At 40.4% G+C, this 19,493-nt stretch overlaps 1 protein-coding gene across 1 annotated transcript; it reads right to left on the bottom strand.

The window, feature by feature from the left end:
* Positions 1-15,372: 15,372 nt before the first annotated feature.
* LOC108572115 (U4/U6.U5 small nuclear ribonucleoprotein 27 kDa protein-like) lies at positions 15,373-16,634 on the bottom strand. Its single transcript, XM_017934306.1, has 2 exons — positions 16,303-16,634; positions 15,373-15,619 (listed from the first exon to the last, which is right to left on the bottom strand). The coding sequence occupies exons 1-2, from the start codon at positions 16,632-16,634 to the stop codon at positions 15,373-15,375; spliced, it is 579 nt and encodes a 192-aa protein (XP_017789795.1).
* Between the last annotated feature and the right edge of the window lie 2,859 nt (positions 16,635-19,493).

The following is a 19,493-nucleotide window of genomic DNA, read 5'->3' as shown; positions in this document are numbered from 1 at the left end:
TTTTCGGAGTGCTCTGATATCAGCAGCAATTTTATACGTCATAATTGCATAAATATCCGCAATCTACTCATCACAAATCCCCACAGTAGGGAAATGAAATTTCCAACCCAAATGAGTTCGCAAAACTGAAATTTCCAACTCAAAGAAATTTAGAAAAATGAAAGAAAATCAGGAGGAATTAAAAGAGCCCAGATTAACAGAGCGTCGATTAGAGGATAAAATCCGAATTTCTTTCGAGCCTCGTCTCCGTCGGTTTCGTTTATCTCGCCCGCTCAAAAGCGCCGTCCTCTTTCGCCGCCTCTTTTTCGAGTCTCCTTACTTCGAGGGCTGTTTACTCGGCCGCGAAACCTCGTAGCCAAAGCTATCGATTGCTGGCCTACCACGACTCGTTAAATACGATACAACGGGTTTTGACTCGAGCTTGATAAGCAGACAACGCTTCGTCAAAGGCAGCGATGGGCCTCGGAGGTTGCCTTTGAGTCTACTTACCGTGCAGAGAACACTGTGTATAGTTGAAGATGGGGTGTTTAAGGCGGGTTGCACATGTGCGGAACAGAGCTTCTTTCATTCTTCTGTTCTATTAATTAAAGTACTGTTTATTCACCCAACCACTTCTCTCTCTCTCTCTCGTTCTATTTAAAGTCCCAAAAAATTTTTGCCAGACAATTTGTGTGTAATTAATTAATTAATCTGGCACTCGTTTTTTTTTGGAAATTTTTTAAGTGAAATTAAGAAAGTTGATTTTAGTTAAATAATTAAAACGCAGTGTAAAGTCTAATTTTTCGATGATTAATAATTTTTATTTTTGATAATGTGAATGATACGATGATCACGAAAATAAATATTCTCTGTTTAGTAACAAGATGAATAAAATGGAGTGTTCGTTTCACTATTTTTTAACGTGGAATAAACGATGATTCTGCGTATTGAAAAGAGACTGCATAATAATTCTCCTATTTATAAATGCAAAACAGTCAACGAATTACCGAGCAGTATGCAAAATCACGTAATGTAATATCCCCTTCTCCCGCGTTATTATTCTCTGAATTCGTACTACTGTAGTCTGTAACGTATTAAACAAACATTTGATATTAATAAACAAGTATAATATTACCGTGCAATAGTAAAATCGACGAAAAGTGGGAATTTAATCGACGTTTCGTCACATCAGATTTCTCCCTTTGTAATACCTAGTTAACATTCTCGATCAATTTTCATACCTATAAATTTCACCTTTTTTTTCCCTCTCACGATTTATGTCATTTACAGCGGACCCAATAAACCCGAAAAACCTCACGTTTAAATCACACCCTCCATAAATTCGCTTACAAGGGATAATCGCTTATTTTGATGAAACTTTGGTATATAGTAGTTCACATATAGCAGTTCATCGTCCACAGTGAAGGGATGAAAATCGTCCTCAAAAATGAGAGTAATAGACATATTTGGTTAAAATTATTTATTATTTCTTATTTTTCAAATTTGTTATTGAAAAATAGAAAATTCGTCAATTTAGATATTAGAGATATTAGACTAACAATAAGTGTATTGACAATCTTCAACTTTTCGGACGATTTTCATCCCTTCACTGATGATAAAAAAAAATAGGCGTCGAATATTTTTTTCAGTACTATCATGTACCAAAGTTTCATGGAGATGGGTGATTATTATGGTGGTTTTAACGCGACGACAGTTGAATGGAGAGACGCAATCAAAGGACAGAATACATCCTGGGCAAAAGTTCCCTCTTCCCTAGTACAAGTCGAATGCAGAGCGCAATATAAAAGGAATGTTTAAAAATTGTGGTTCCTAGGAACACAGATCTCTCGCCCGGCGTATTACATCCACGTACAGCTGTGACCTGATTTACAAACTTTTTACGGCGTCGTTTATTTCATACGCCACACCAGGCCTCCTCTCTCTTCGTTTCCCTTTGCTGTCGCTTTTTTTTTGCTTTTTCTCTACTTACTCGTTCTTACGGTTTCTGCAGAGACGTAGGGATACGACATAAACAATTTGACGCGGGACATTTTAGAAAGTCTCGTAGTCCATCGTAGAGACAGACGCAATATTCTTTGAACGTCACACGTACACTTATGCAGGTACATTGCAATGGTGAATTTTTAAGGCAACTTTTGTTACGTTCTTCGTGAAGTTGGTCATTTTTTTTTTTTTTGGACAAGAACCTCGAAATGAATCGTTGATAATTTTCAGTGTGGGAAGAAGAAGTGACGGAGTGATGGATTAGGTGAATAAAGGGGTTGCAGTGGCATAGGTTCTTGGCGAATGTAATCTTTCCCTTATGGAGAGAGGACATGCAAAGTAAAGCTTATTTCTGATTATTTTTCGATGGAAAAATTGGACAGGAGAAAAGAATCATTATCGAATTTAAGTTTTTCAGAAAAATAGTTAGGTTGTAGAAATTATTTTTATTGGATGTTATTAGCAGAAGTGATTTGTAGCATAATTCGATACTTGTAGCTCATAGTATAATATTGTTCCTAATATTCCAGAGCGGAGTTGAAATATGAAAATTGTATTAATAATTTCGACGACAAATTGATTGTTATTGGCTTGATGGTAGTATAATTTGTTGGTTTCCACAATTTACTCAAATTAGAAATTCCTCTGATATAATTTAACTACTGTAGTCGGGATTATTCAGTGATTAAAATTCGAATACCACTTGTATCAGATATAAATAAAAATAAAGTAAATTATACAGTAAACTTACTACAGTCATTTCACATAAAATAGTGACTTCATCAGTGAAAGTTTATAATTCGAAAAATAATCTGTGGCAATTCACGATTCGATCTACCAAAATTGTTACGAATTTACTCAGATAGTAGAATTTACAAATTTACTCGGAATAAATAAATAAATTGTTCAAGCGAGCAACTTGAAATTCTCTCTAAAAGCAAAAGTACGAACTCAGCTGGTTGGTTCAGTTCACTGTGGTTTCTACACCCTTGTCACCACATATCCGGAGGAAAAAGAACAGCGACAATTTCGCTTTTTCCTACCCCGGTTCACCACGTAAGCTCTAAATAAGCTTCGGTCGAAACTCGAAGTCGCCGTCACCAATGTTCGCGTAACCTAGCCGAACGTAATTTCTAGATCGAAACTTGGACAAAGTTAAGGGCAAAGCGACCCTCCGTGAACTTTCCGTCGTTTTACCCGAGTTACAGACTGTTCCAGCCTTACGTCGTCCAACTTCCGGCGCGTCGTCCCCTATTTTACGTTTCCCGACGTTCCTTTGAGCGATTCCGCGGCGATGATTCATTGTTCTCTCGACGAGCGCTTTTCGAATCGCAGGATTTGCGTGGAAATGAGGAAACGTTGTGTGCTTTCATCTTCACACGCGTTGCCTTTTAAGATTCATTGATTGCTATTTGATCAATCGTTGCAATGATCGATTTGAAAATGGTTTTCGATATTTACCGTGTTTCGTGGCACAAAAAAATTAAGAGTAAATTAAGTAAATTAAATTAAATTAAATAATAAAATAACATTCTTGACATGTTCATTTTTTTAAACGTATTTTGCTTGAATACTACAAATCAAAAAACACTATGTTTCGTTTGTTAAAAAGTTGATAGGTGTATCAATTTATGACTACGACTTTCAATCAGATAAATTACACAGACGAAAATTCTTATTTATTTATGCACAAATGATTTCACAAATTCTCCAATGCTTTTATCCTAGCTATTCGCGTAATCTTTGAAGCTATTACGTTCGATTGTCTGTAGATTCCCCGAATCTTTCTTTATCTCTCGCAGTACGAAATCGTTATCGTGCGCCCGGGCAAAAAAATCTCTTAGCTAAATCCTCTGGTATTTTCATGCTTCAAATCTTAAGCCGGGACAGGAACGAATCGAACCGTCTGTGCAGCCATTCGTCCCATAGATTTCTCTAAAGTCAGTGGAGAATAAAGAAGGGTAGGTTGTCCCTGTTGTAGAAGAAACACCGGGGAGGATCGAGTTTACGTTCGCCACGTATGTGTACACAGAGACCGAGAGACAAGTAGGTTTCCACGAACCTCGCGATTGAAAATCCTTAACCACTATGAAAACGATTTCCTTCTGTATCTTTATCACGATATTCGTGGGATTTACCGGGGCTTTAACCCTTTCCTTCCACATACTTCAATCTTATCTCGTGCGATATTACTTCTTCAGAGGGCAAAAAGAGGGAAAAGAAAATTAATTCTGTGCCTCTTTACGATATGCAAAATTTGCAAACTGCAAAATCTAATCTCATCAATATTTTCTCACCGAACAAAAGCACACTAACAGGTGAAAAAAATGAAATCACTCAAATTTTCCTGTTTTTCCGTAATTTGTGTAAGGAACAATTAATCAGAACGTTACTCGTTCGATATTTCTTAATTTTCCCTAGTTCTATATATTTAAAAAAAAAAAAAAGGAAACGAAATTTCCATTTGCACAAGCTGACATTCATCTCGCGAAATCCACAGAACGAACAATTTACCCTAACTCCTTTGTACGTATTACAATATTCGTTCGTCGGAGGGAAAAAAATCAAGTTACTCCAATTTCCTTGCTTCCTCGTTGTCGGAGTTTCGTTGGTCTCGTAACAACAGAGCGCTATAGTTATCCACGTTGCTATAACGCGGTAACCGCTCACCGATAAGAACGACGGTTGGCCGTTAAGGGCGAGTCATCCTTATTACATCCTTCCGAGGATCTCGCCGGTTGAATGCAGTTTTCCCTATTCAAAGTTTTCCGTGGGCGGCACAATACCTTTCCGAATGAGAACCCGTGTGCTGCCGTGCGCCTCCAGAACGATTGCCACTGCACATGCAATTTGCGCACTCTTCAACCCCGTCGGCTAGGGTTCGTCCCGCAGACGCTTCGCGACACGTGTTCGCCCTCCTCGCGACACGCGTCGTCGGATCACACGGACGTCGCTGGGAAATTGACGTCGCCGCGCCGCGACGATCCCTCCTTTGGCCATCGTCCTCCACGTGAATGAAATTTACGGAAATAGATGTCGGGAAGAAGCGGAAACGTAAATACCTATGACGAAGTTTTCCCCGCAGAATTAACAATCTGACGATTCGTTCACGCGTATTGTAGGGTAGATTTGTTTTAGTGGGAAAATAGAATTTTGTGGATCGAAGGAATGTTTGAGAATGTGTTTCAACGAGAAATGTTTGAAGTAGGATTTTTGGGAATAAAAATTGAGGATAGTGCGTTGGGAATGTGAATTTTCCTTTAAATCAGTTTGTAATTAATTTGGGGAACAAAGATAATAAAATTCTTATCTTGAGGATTTTTGGGAATAGAAATTGAGAATAGTGGAATTGTGAAGAACGGTGAAATTTTTGGAAATGTGAATTTTCCTTGAAATTAATTCACAATCAAGTTCACTATCGCATTTCTAACGAGATGCCTCGAATTTTCGTAGCGCATGAGATAATGAGAGGATGTCTACTTTTCGTCACGATAAACGTGCCCCAATTTTCCGGTCAATCGAACGAAAAAGAAACGTGTTTGTAGAAATATTGTTTGCTTAATGTTTGCCATCGCAATCGTGATGTTTGCTTTGTTCGTACAACTATATCGAACGGCGTTATTTTCGTTGAATTCTCGAGGCACTCCTCGCGCTTTTCGATACATTCGATCGTGAATATTTTCCCAAATGCAAATGGATATTTACTGAGGAAACGATGGTTACAATTCGAGACTTCAATTATTAATGAGTTTGCTTAACTCTCCAACGTTTATCGTATGGAATTTATCATTCTTATAGCAAGACGTATTGTTAATATAATCGTTTTCACATGGAAAATGGAACTCCTATATGCTTTAATGGATTTATGGAAATGTACCGTTTCAATGGAACACAGCAACTTTGTACGTGTGTATATTAAAAAATGAGGTATTTATAAATTACGAGTGTTACGGTAATATTTATACTACTTCGAAAAAAGTACACATTTCGTAAGAAGCGAAATTCTATCGATTTATCTCAGATCGATCCTAGTATCCAAAGGGAACCGCAACATTTGCATAATTAGACAAAAGCGACCAATCTACCGCGGTATATATTTCAGAGGTGAATGCCAGGTGTAATCGTGATCTCTCTCTATTAACGTCAATCATATAGAGTGTGTTAAGCAGGTACCTGAAATTACTAACATTTATAGTGGTCATATTTCAATCAGCGAACCTTGATAATAGGCAGTTTCCACGGTCGTTTAATTCTCTTCGATAATACTCACTTCCGAAACGGTTCCGTCCATAAGTGATATATACGGAGTATAAAATATCATTTCCATACTGCTTTCAATTCGCTTTTATTATCCTCTACATCTGCGCTATCCATCAATAAACAAGCGATATTTTAACTCGTTGGTTCACATTATATCATCTTCCTTCTCTCATTTCTACTCTATCCTACACTATTTTACACCAGTTCTCTGTTTAAGACTGATCTATACACAGAATGTAATCGAAATAGGTTGCCAAATTTTGGAATCGTGCAACTTTTCAGTTTCTCTTTCTATTTTCTGCATTTGGTTCTATTTTTTTATACCACCCAAGTTTCTTTTATTTTTAAGCTTTTTTTCTTATTCCATGTGTTTCGTATTATTTTGAAATTTTATCCCCTTTTTTCGAAATTTACTTTTAATTCTTTCAACACTCTCGGCGAGTGCTATAAATTCCTAAAGTCTTTTTATCACCCTGTATAAGAAAGAATTGCGCAACAATTAACGACGTCGCCAATTAATAAGCTAGTTGAACGTAAAATCCTCCATTTACAGATTCCACGTTGTATCACATTCCCTCTTCATCGACGTTCTTGAAGTTTATAAAACGATACGCCGCGTCGCTTTTACATTGCTCCTCTGAGAAGAGCGTAACGCGTGTCAGCGTTCCGAAGAGAAAAATATAACGCTTCGAAGCGTCGAGAGGGCAGGTTTCCCCGCTGCACGTTACGATAAAGATAGACCGTACGCGGCGGTATTCTTTAAAATGCACCCGTAAAGATAAGTGGCAGGTGACGCGATATAAGACGCGGGTCACACGGGAAAATTCAATGTTACGGCCACGGTGAAAGAGACGTCCACGCGCATGCATGTAATTGCCAGCCAACCTTCAGCCCAGATTAACGATGCATTATGCACATTTCCTCCTTCTGACAGTTTCTCAGCGATGCTTAACTCGCTCGGCAAATTGCTCCGAGAGATGCTCGTTTCGACTCGGTTCTCTATCCGGTGGGTAAACGGATTCAAACGACGACGAGAATGATTCCGCGCAACGTTTACGAAATTTCTCGCTCCACTTGATCCTCTGAATCCTTCTGTGCGCGCGGCGTTTTTCCTCGAACTCATTGCACGCAATTTTCAGTTTTCCAGGTGAAATTAGCGCGTTCCAGCGAAAAATCGTGGCGTGTAGCCCCGCCACCTCGTTGCAAAATTCAGTCCGACGAGATTGAAGTTAAAGGCACATTTATCGCTCGTTTTTAGCACGAACATTAAGCAAAATCAAAGATTTAATTCGTTCTCCCCTTTCGCCTAAGGTGGTTTCAAGCCGGAATTATTCTACCAGAAAAGAGGCGAGAGGTATTTTCAACCTAGAAATTACGCGTTTAGTGCCATTTTCGACGTCGACTGTTAACTAGCGCGGAAAGAAAATTCTGACTGTACGGAATATTACAAAATCCACAGTGAAACTCAACAAGAGGGAATAAATTTTTCATTTAAAAATTATTAAATTGCATAATAATAATATAATATCATTTCTACCAAAGCAAAAGGAAAAAATTTAATCATCAAATCTTACAAAAAATTACAAAATACATAAAGGGTAACGGAAAGAAGGATAACAATATAAACAAAAAAAAAAGTCTCGAGGAATTTTCCATGCTCGAAATTATTTCGTAACGCTGACTGCACAGCGATTCCTTAATTCTCAGCTTGTCGTACATTCGACAACAAGCTCGCATAAATATTAACGAACGTCTAGAGGGGTGGGAGGCAGGAGGAATCGCGCGATGACGTAATTCCAAGGGGGAATTCTGGGCCCAGACTGAAGGGAGGATTTCATTGAATATTTTAAGTGTCGCCAGTACGATCGCTTAATTAGTAAACATGACAGAGAGACAGAGGGGACAGAGTGTCTCACGATCGATATATTAAAATACACCGAATACATTACTATCTTGTCAGTTCGAACGTGAGAAAGTAGAAAAAGAAAAAAAGATAGAACTACAAGAAACGTAAAGAAAGAAAAAAAAAATATTGGTAGCTAGTAACGATAAAGTGGGATACGGTGAAACGGGAGAAGATCCTTCGTAGGAACATCCCTTAAAAATCGGATCTTCGACTCGGAGATACCGTCTGCAATATGCGTTTGTCAGACAGGCGGCGATGAAATTGCATAGAAGTCACCAATTTACAGGGGGAAACGTCGACAGGATTATTGGATTTTATTTCGTAGAAACGGGATACGCCGATGCTCGAGGGAAAAAGCGACTTCCGCGCCGTGAAATTTCTTCTGTTCCGCCGAGAGAATTCTACGTCGCCGTCCTAGTCGTAGTCTACTATTGTTGTTCCATCGAGAGGCAACGCGTGCAAGTTAAGCTCGAATTTATCAGAGATCGAAGGAAACGGATGAAAGAGGACGACGAAGGAAAATTGAGTGGAAAATGAGAAACTCGGGAGCGAAAGGTGCAGGCAGCGACGGGACAGTGAATACCGGGCTGGAGAAGTTGAGCAACATTCGAGGGGGATAGGAGTATTTTCCGGTTCACGATCGCTGAATTAAGGGAGTATTCTAAGTCTAGAACGTCCTTTTCTGTGTCTTCTTTCAGATTTTTTTACAAAGATTTTTTTCAGATTTTTCCACACGTATTTAGTCACGCTTCAAGAATATTCACAATTTTTTTTAAACGAGAATAATCAAAATCGAGTGAATTATAAATTAATTAGTACGGTCCCGTTGAAAAGAAAAAAAAAATGTTCTACTGGCTGTCACGATTTCGACAATTCTAAGCCAAAAGGATTCTCGACTAGCATGCACGTGGCTATAGTGTGCCTAACCAGGATAAAAACAAGAGATCCTCTGAAGTGATGAACTTCGTGCGTTGCTGTCCTATTTAATTAATCTATGCATTCCGCGCGCGAGATTAGATAACGATAGAATGGTGAAAGTTTCGGTGAGAGTTTTATCAGCAACGTATTGTTATGCATGTAGTGTTCGCCTCGAGTAACTTTGTCCGGTGACCTTTTGGATTTTACGTGGAAGCTTCTTCTTTTTTCGTTCTTCATTTTCCTGTTGATTTAGTTAGGCTAGGATCGATCGAATTTCTTATGGTAATTTAAATGGTAATTTAGAGGAGCACGGATTGATTGGAATTCTTCGGCAAAGTTTCGTCGTAATTGCTCGAGCAACGATCGATACGGTTTTTCTGTCAGTATTCACCTGTAATACACGTATAATCTGAGGAACGCGCCACGATGAAGTATCTTTCGTTGATTTCATTATCGTGTCGTTACACGAACTCACCGCGATTACTGTAAATCACGCTTGGTTAACTCTCGCGTAATTGCACGAAACGCTTCGCTGTAATAGAACGTCGCAGTAATTGATAGCGATCAACGTTGTGTAAAACGTGATGTTGTTAATGTGTAATGGGATGATTAAAGGGACGGTCTTCTTTGCATGTCTTGATCAATTTTCATGCACTCTGATCGACATACACAATTTTACGATACATTTCACACTTGAAAATTGCCAACAAAATTTTCAAAAATACAACTTTACCTAGTAAATTTGTTTAAAATTATAAAATCAATTACATGCAACGTGCAAATAAATTCGTCGATACACGAAGTGAACAAGAAATTTTGAAACGTTTCTCGAAAAATCAATTTACATTGAAATTTGAAAAAAAATGCTCTTGCACTCTGTCCGCTGTTAAATATAATCAAAAAGTACGCAACTCCCTGGAAATCATATTTTCCACTCAAAATTCCCTACCAAACGTCACACGACAATTAATCACTTGGCAATGAAAAATCGCTACGAAAACTTGCCAGCACCACGATCTTCCTTTCTGCTCAACTCGTAAAAGAGTTCCTTTCAAACTCACCATTCACAAGGAAGGACGTAACACCGTTCACGGTCGCTGGCTGTCGGAAGTTCAAGGAACGTCTGTGTTGTATGTCACGCTCCAAGAGTTCGTTGAATTAGGGGAAGAAACAGGTTCCGGTCACTTCACAGTGTGCTGTTCGTGAATCACCTCTAACCGCGAGGGTTTGTTTTTCTACGACACGACGAACGTTAAGCAGCGAACGATTCACACAAGGCGGTTGTCTCGTTGCCGCTAGGATCAACGCGTACGATGGAGTGCGTTGCGACGCCGCGTGCCGACTGAAGCCGTCGTTTTTCCTCCTGGTGGCACCGAATAGCGGGGTGGGGGACGGGTGCGTCTGCCAACACTGGACACCAACCTTCCCCACCCTGCCACTTTTGCCCCTACCCTAGACCGAGCGCAATCTACCCCTACTATTTACCCCTACTGGCGCGAATTCGAAGCCACGTGGTGCGCAATCGTCGACCGGTCGACGCTCGCGACTCTTCCCTACGAAACGCACTCGCCACTTCACTTTTCTTACCCTCCAGAGCTGTATACAGGGTGGCCCCGACAAGTCGTGGAGCAGTCGAGACGAGAGAGACTTCTTGGGAGAGAATTTATTTTATTCCAGTCGAAAGTTTCTGGATACTAGGCTTCGTTTTTTGGGAATTTGTCAGATTCCAAATTCGTCACATTGTGTAAAGAATGCGCGACGATTTAGGCCACGGAGCACCGTTGGTAAAATGAATTTGGAAAGCAATTGTGTTATCCTGGTCGAAATTGCGGAATGAGTTCGGTGTATATGAGACTTCGCTTGTTTGAAATTTGTCGTGTTCCAAGTTCGACACGTTCTGTGAAGAATGCGCGACGATTTAGTCCACAGAGCACAGGTCTACGTTAGTAACGTGAATTTGGAAAGGAATTTTGTTGACCTGGTGAAATACAGAATGAAAACAACAAGGATGGGAAAGGAGAGAAGGGAGAAGAAGCGATTCATGACTGCCCGTGTTTACAAATAAGAACACGAATAGGAATAACAGTCGGTGTATCGATTCCTTAGTTTGAGAGTTATAGTTGCTCCACGCGTATGTAACTGAGGGATATTCAAAGTAATTTCTCTCGAATACAAAACCTTATGCGCAAAAATTTTATTCTACAATTTGGACTTATTTTTTTTTTTTTTTGGACACTGTATGGTTTGTGTAAAGGGGTTGGTTTATGTTTGGGTCGGCTGTTGTTGTTAGGTGGTTGAGTTAACGGGGGTGGGAATGGCTTGAAGAAGGTTTACAGGAAGCGATGGAAATGAATAGGATGTAAATTGTGACTGCGGAAGGGTAAGGTGAAGGTAGGGTGAGAAATCTGTGGGGTGAATGGAGTTTAAGGTGAAAGTCTAATGGGATGAACTTGGAGGAATCGTATATAAGGATGTATTGTAGTTTAAAGTCACGGGGAGAGAGTAATTGTTGCGTGTGCTTCTAACATGTGCATTTTCAAGGGATAATTCATTTTGTGCCATTTGTTCGGGACGTCCTTATTCATGCAGACTGTTTATTTCGAAATTAATTTGCCTACTGTGTAACATCGTAATTTTGTTCGCAGAAAAATGGAGTTCTAATAGACTTCTTATTTCTACGATTTTGTTTATTTTATGTTTTAATCATTTTTCCCTAAAGTAACATTCTTATTCATCAAAAGTATCTCCTGTGTATTTAATAAATGGTTCAATAACCTAATGGGGAACTAACATGTCGATACTTTACCTAAATCTACATTGGTAATATACACACTACCTAGCAAAAATATGGAACAATATTTTGAAACTCCTACTCTTCAAACATTGCCAAAATATCTCTGCCATGCATACATCGCCTAAGCTATCACAGAATCCCCGAAAAAATGTTCATTTCTCCCACTGCACAACACATTCCCCGCAATCCTTAAAAGCAACAAAATATCCCTCATTTCCCTCCCAACTCTACCAGACTTCAATCAACATCCCTCGCAGTACTTTAATCCCAGCCCGCCCCAACCCATCGGATTCCAAGCGCCACAAGTTCATCGACAAAGAAAAACGAACCTTCCGTTCCTCCCTCAGAAAAAAAAAAGAAAAAAAAAACGAGGAACCACCGACGAAAAGAAGCCAGACTATATAAAATACGTCGACATACACACTCTCTCTCTCTCTACGTCGACACCCTTCAACATCCCCAAGCGACGTCGTATCATCACGACACGTTTCCCAAGCGTTCCTGGCATTCGTCGTCGTTTGCCCGTTTCTTCTCAAACCACACGAACGAATGTTTCTCTGTTTCGCGAAGGGGGATGGTAGCAGAGCTTGAAAAGCCGTGGCCACGTCGCATTGTGCGCCGCCCCGAAGCGGGAAACGCCGTTGCGCCCTTCGTCGACGATGCAGCCGACGATCGATCGGCTGCAACGTTGGTCCGCGTGGAACGAGTAGGAACTCGCCCTCGCTGGATCGCCGGATGAACGAGGACACGTGGCCTAGTATAGGGGGGTAGGACGGGAGAGAACGAGCGCGGATAGAATACCGCTCGTAAATTTCGGGGCTGGGTTCACGAGCTGGTGAAGGTCAAGTGCTTGGCCACAGATGCAGCCGGCGCTAGTTGGTCCGGGGGTGCTGCCTCCTCGGCCGTTCTCCAGATCGCGCGGTTCTCGCGTGTAATTTCGTGAGTGCTTGCCGCGCCCGGCCAACTGGATTATCTGTGTACACACGGACGAACCGGTTGCCGGAACTTGGTATCGCGCGATCAAATTGCCCCTAGATAGGTACGCTCGCGAAGTTGAGGAAGGTGTAAAAATTAGGTGTAAAAGCGGAGCGTTTGAAAGTTTCTTTTTTTTGGGGGGAGAGTTGGGGTTGTGTTGATTTATGCTGATGGGATCTGGGGTTTCTTTTTAAAACGTTTCCGTGTTTCCAGGATTTTATACGATGGTTATTTATATGTGCGTTTTGTTTCTTCTTTTTAGGTTGTTTTAGTAGATGGTGTTGATTGTAGTGTGAATTGGATTTATTGCGTGGGGTGGTTCGGGGTTGTTTCATCGTTTTCTGGTGGAAAATATATAACCGTAGGATATGTAGAATAGAACGACAAGATTTACCGAAGCAATATATTGCTTCTTTGAATAAACTGTTGCACGGAGAATTCTCGATAAATATTTCGGCGGTGTTTCGCTTACGACGAACGTGTAAATTATTTTCGCTGAATATTAAGAAACCGTTGAAATTTTCCTCGGTCATTGTTTCTTACTTCCAATACCAGCGGGAGTAATTTAGATATTCATTATGAGTGAAACACCCTGTATAGTCTGAGGAACTAATTAATTCCCATAACGAACCAGTCACGTTTTTTACTTAAGTGCAAGAAGGTATACGAGCAGGCGAAAGGGGGTAGCTTTTATCACTGGACAAGCAAAAAGCGCACGATTCATAGTACGAACACATTGTTCGAGGGTAAGAGCAACGCAACTGGAGAGAATGTGCCGGTTTTACGAACATGCTGTGCGGTGGGAAATTAAGTAAAACGCCGGAAGAAAATTAGATTGAACCGAATGTAGATTGGTGCATATATCTTCCGGTGTAATTAATTAAATTCCACGGTCTCCCCTTGGCAGACAAGAGTAAACTGTTTTATGCGTTCACGCGGTGAAACGTTTAAGGCTTCGATAATTCTGATGCACGCTATTAATATCAATGTATTGTTATATTTTTAATGCAGATATATTTTCGAAGGAACACATCGTATACTATATGCAGAAAGTTGGACGGGTATAAACTACGATAATGACATATGGGTTAAAAGTTTCGAGTTACGCGGGGAATATCGTGTCATCGAACCGCACATCATGTTACTCATTATTTATGCAAACTTTTACTCCCGATACTGAAATATTGCTCTAAAACGGTTCAACGTCGTTCTCGATCATGCTGAAAATACGATATAAAAATATTATCGATACATTGTCAAAGAACGAATTCTTCTTAACTTAGGAAAAAAAGAAAATCATTTCCACAGTCCACTTAAAGGAGACCTGAAATGGCCTCATCCCTCAAATGTCTCACCTCGTGTGTATAGACACACCGGGTGCTACCTTTCCCTAGCGAATCACGTACACAATGACCAAAGATACGAGCCGTGATGTCGAGGAAGGGGCCATAAAAGCCGGACGAAACAAAACACGGAACCTTTTTACCTTGTCTCTTTCACCGGTGTATCCTTCGCCCCCACTGTTGCAAGTGTTCTTCGTTCCTATTCAATTAAGGCTCACGAGGCCGCCACTTTCACCCCTTGGGACGCGGTTTTTCCGCATAGAAATGATCGTACGATCCACCCTCTATATCTATCCTGGATCACCGATCTATACCTACTACTCTTTCGTGACTCTGTGACGGCGCGAATAAGGGAGAGACGCAGCTGTCGTGGGGGCTAATGGTCAATTTCGTCCGGACAGAAGCTTCTGTATGTTTGTCATGGTTACCAATGTACTATTTAGGCGACGGGATTACAGACGCGCCTGCTTACCCTTCCCTTACCGAAGTCGGAGGGCTTTTAATAATTCCATCAGGGGTCGTTTACTCGTGTCCAGTCTGAGGGTTAACGTTCCCGTGGCACGAGGTATCCTCGCAGGTCTACAATTTTCGAGGAGTTACGATCGATGTGACGGGCCGAAGAGGGAAATTAGGGCCGTGGTGCGCCGGCAACGTGCATGATGGCCTGAATTCACGTGGGTGTACCAGGATAAGGATGTTTTATCGCTGTTGTCTTTAGCCTAAGGAGAGACGTCTGGAAGTGTGGGCTGTTTATGCCGAGTAATTCGATTTTCACGTGGATTCGGAGTTTAGGAGAGTGATATCGTTCCTAGGATGAAATACGGTCGTATAAAATTGCTTCGAAAACGAATTGTATTGTGTCATTTCTTAAGTAGCGAGACATTCTCAATTTCCATCTGAAGAAGGATAAAATACACGATTTGACGATACTATTGTTTTATTATCCAGGAAACATGTATATTATAATTGTATACTCGTATAAGACACCACGACCATAAAATATATTTGCCAAATGTTTTTACAAAATAATTGCTAATAGCTAAAGTAAGTTTAGAGAAAAGTATCACAGGACGAATAATTTCAAAGTTACTTCGATGATGTCGAATAAATTGAAATTTTGTTTACATTCTCCGAAAGTAAAAATAACAATTATTCTCCCAGCACACGATCAATTTTGCGACACGTTCACACGGCTACGTTTTGGTGGGCTCGTCCCTTTTCTTCTCGTCGTCCTCCTCGTCGCTCTCGTCCTCGTCCATGGAAACATCCTCCGAGCCGTCGTCCTCCCTCTTATTTTCCGTCTTCTCTCCGTCTGACTGATTCTGTTGTTCGTCACTCTCTTTCCTGTTCGCGTTATCAGGACTGCTTTTCTTCTCCCCTTGCTTGTTATACTCGTATTCGTTGTCGTTTTCGTTGTCAATCACCTGCTCGTGCGTAGATCTGAAATTAATCGACCGAACAATCACTGATTGCCCTTGAACACCAACTACGACTTCGCGGTCGAAATTAGGATCACGCTGGTGACGTCAGTTTACGTGGACAGTTTTCCAGGAAAAGAGGGGACACGTTCGAAGGAGCTGAAAATAGTGTCCCTAGAGCGTGAATTAAGTTGTTTGCAGCGTACAGCTAATAATACTTGCAAAGTTTTTGCGTTGGTGGAGGCATAGAACTTTCTGGAGTACGAGTGATGGCAGTGACGTTAGAGGAATTGTCTCACAAAAATTGTTCTACGTTGAGCTTGTATCAGCTGCGAAACACTTTATGACGATACTTTTGATCGCAGGAAAATTGCATGTTTTAACGGAGCCTTGAAAGGACGTTGTCATGTCACACTAACGTGTTTAATTATAGGAAAATATCGATTGTGCTGAATTTTTGACGCTCTTGTTATAATATTTTCGCTGCTATCGAAAGTAAGAAAAAATGACTAAGAGAGAACTATCTATGATTTAAATCTCACGTCTACCTGGCGATGATAAAAAAGTCCTCTCAATGTAATCTCGAAGGCAATACGAAAGAATATCTTTTTAACGAAATTTCGAATTTCGAAAAGGAAAGTGTAGTACCGATGGTGACACATCGTTGTTAATAACAGAATAGTGAAGTTAATTCAACGTAATTACCCGCTGCGCCTTCTTCCGCGCCTGCGTCGTGATCTCCTTCGTCTTCTGGATCCGCTCCTCGATCTTCTCCTCCTCCTTCGACCGCTCCTTCTTCTCTTCCGACGCCTTCTGGCTTCCTGCACTTCGTAATCTTCGAATTTAATCGGCGTTCGACGAGGACTTTTGTCCCTAACTTGTGATACCCTGCTGACCGACTTTCGGACTTTGCCCGCGTAATTGCCGTCGTTCATGAGGTCCGACGAAACACGGAGCAGCTTATACGCCGCGTCCTTTGGAATTAAGTAGCCAGACTCCACGCCGAAGTCGATTGCTTTCTGGATGTATTTCTTCATTTTCTTCACCCCTGTAATGATAAAAGATCTGAGTGGTTAATTATAAATAGCAATGGATATATGTTTCGGTAATTGTGAAAGTGGATCAACAATAAGTGAAAAATCACCCTTATTTTGTGTTTCATAATAATGTGAAACGATTTTTGAACGATTCAATGGTGTTGGTAGTAAAAATGTTAATTATGGTTGGAAAAAGGAAATCGTTAAAGAGTATATTTCTTGCATGAATGAATTACTCGGGAAACATGGCAGATCGGATTGCAGTTTAATCGGCTCTCCTAACGATAATGTACCGTGACGTTAATTAATCATTTGATCGTCCTTGTGTAATGGTATAATCGAAATTGCTTAACCTTTTTTACGCTCATCGAACAATTCGATTGTAGCGAAGCCGTGATAAATGTTGGTCGAGGAGAGATTACGATCAAATCAATTACTAAATACTAAATATATCAAATTATTTATCACACTATCATGCATTTTCGAATAAACACAGATAATAATCTAAACAGCTTCCGTTTCTTCAGCAACTTTCAAATCATTAATATTAAACATTTCTAACTACAAAAAATAAAATATAAATGCAAATCTTAGAATTATTTCCAACATACAAAAATCTCACATGACAGTGGTCCAACATGAATAAAAGATTCAATAACAAAAAAAAATTCACTGTCTCCCAAATTCTTTTGCATCATGCAGCAGAAGTTCCTTTCCCAAACACAATAACCATTCTCGTTCCCCTAACCTTCCCCTCCGTTGCATTTTTGCATGCAGGCCGAGAGCGTGTGGTCCCTGGAGGTTTGGTGCCTTTTCACACGATGGATCCTGGAATTCCTGCTCGAGTCCTTTCGTTTGTTGGCCATACTGCCGGCGGTCCGGGAATCCGGGGAATCCAAAACTTCGTGGCGTTTCCGTAGCTTGCAAAAGCGGCACCTCTGAGCTTCTCTGCCTCGTGACGACGCTACTGTTCCACCCTCTTTGCCCCCATCGAGCGTGAGGAACTTGTAGACTAGCTCTGAGATGTTTGTCTTGCGACGTCGTGGCTCTGAAACGCAATGAATTTTCACATCTTTCACGGCTGGCAAATTTCACTCGAAAACCTTCGATTTTTCATTGCCTTGAAACGCAATGAAGTTTCATATGACACCTTAAGTTAGTACATTTCACTCTCACAGCTTCGATTTCTCGTCATTCTAATCCACACGCGTTCGACTTCCGTCGAAACGAAGTTGGAAACGAGCGAATTCGACGCGATTGTCACGGGGCGATTGAATCGCGTTCTATGCAGTTTGTTGGAAGTTGAATGAATGTAACGAGGTGGACGAAGCAGGAGAAACATTCGTTCGTTGGTTTTTCAAGAGGATAAGTTGATTTTAAGGGAAACGAGCGTTCGTTGGGGATTGTTGAGTGTGTGGGACGCAGGTTTCGAGCATCTCCGTGAAACTTCACATTTATGAAAGTTCAAGGGCGCGCATGCTTTGATCTGTGATTTTTCAAAAAGTTTGGCGAAAAGTGTTCCAGCCTTGGACGTCGAGTGCTGAGAAATTCTGACGTGGAAAGTTCTAAATGGAAAAACTACAACTTCGAAGAGCTCGTGTTTGAAAACCTTGGCTGTAGAAGGTACAAGGACTCTCCGGGAAATTTTTCGAATTTTCAATGCTCATGATTTGACAGCTCTACAAGTTCTAATGTGAAAAAAAAGAAAACAAAAGAAGTATTTATTCCAAAAGATTGAATATCGAAGTGTTCTATTTTCCTGTGATATTTAGAGAGAAATTTAGCGAGAAATTGTTCGAGATAAGAGATAGATTAGCGGCTGTGTTTCTGTTTCATTACTGTTCAAGTGATCGAGCCCCCGTTTCAACGATCGAAAATGCTCCAACACTTCACAGAATCATTGGAATCCACGAGGGAAATTCTCAATGGACCGGCACACGTTGTTTGCTGCAAATATTGAATGAAGCTCGACGTTCAGAGTTCGAAGGAATCGGTTAGAAAGCGGCTGAAGGAATACAAAGTGCTGGAACGTGGGTGTCGCCTCTAAATATAGCTAACAGAAGAGAGCGAAAGAAAAAAAAGAGAAGTAGGTGTCGCGGGTAGCTTTTGTAGTATTTCTATTGACGATCGACGAAGAAAAAAAACTCGGTCAACGATGTTTCTAAGCTGCTTTGTTCCTTTCGTTCTCTGGTAAAAAGAACTGTGCGAGTAGATGGAATCACGAAGATATCGCGACGATTAAATTAACTATATTCAACGTTCGCGGAGATTAAACTGACCGTCCGTTTCATTACGGACCGCTTAAAAGAGGATATTCTTTCTTTCGAACCGAGTGGCTGGGATTTTCATTACACGAATTGGATGGAGTTTTAATTACCTCTGGCAACCTCCGGGATTTTTTTTAATCGCGCTCCAATTTGTTTTCGTTTCAACGATTAAACATCGCGTATTTTTTCGTGAAAAAGTGTGTTTTAATAATTTCGAATTTGCGTCGAATATATTTCATTGTATGTTTAAATATTGGTTTAATAAGTACAAGTCAAATTTACTCTCTGATCCTACTTTATCACTTGCAACCGTAATTAATCTTTTGAAGCTGACGCTTCTGAAGGATATACAGGGTGGCTCACCTAACGAGACCACGGATATTAGTGGACTGATTAAAATTTTTTTTGCCTGTTTCAAAGGATCGTCAAAGTAACGATCTTATATTTTTTCTCTTTCCTTTAAAAAAGTATTCAAAACACTAACCCTATATTTTTCCCCTAAGAGACCTAAAAAAAAAAAAAAATGAACGTGACCTTAAAAACTTATTTTAAAAGAAGACAGAAAATGTCTAAGGTCGTGATTATCCTTTGA

Source organism: Habropoda laboriosa, unplaced genomic scaffold, assembly GCF_001263275.1.
Source record: "Habropoda laboriosa isolate 0110345459 unplaced genomic scaffold, ASM126327v1 scaffold110, whole genome shotgun sequence".
In the NCBI taxonomy this organism is placed as follows: Eukaryota; Metazoa; Arthropoda; class Insecta; order Hymenoptera; family Apidae; genus Habropoda; species Habropoda laboriosa.
This window is presented reverse-complemented; position numbering and strand designations above follow the sequence as displayed.

Coding starts and splice junctions, on each gene's coding strand:
- LOC108572115 (XM_017934306.1), bottom strand. CDS start 16,634: ATGAAGAAATACATCCAGAAAGCAATCGACTTCGGCGTGGAGTCTGGC. Junction 15,620..16,302: donor CGCGGAAGAAGGCGCAGCGG/GTAATTACGTTG, acceptor GATTAATTTCAG/ATCTACGCACGAGCAGGTGA.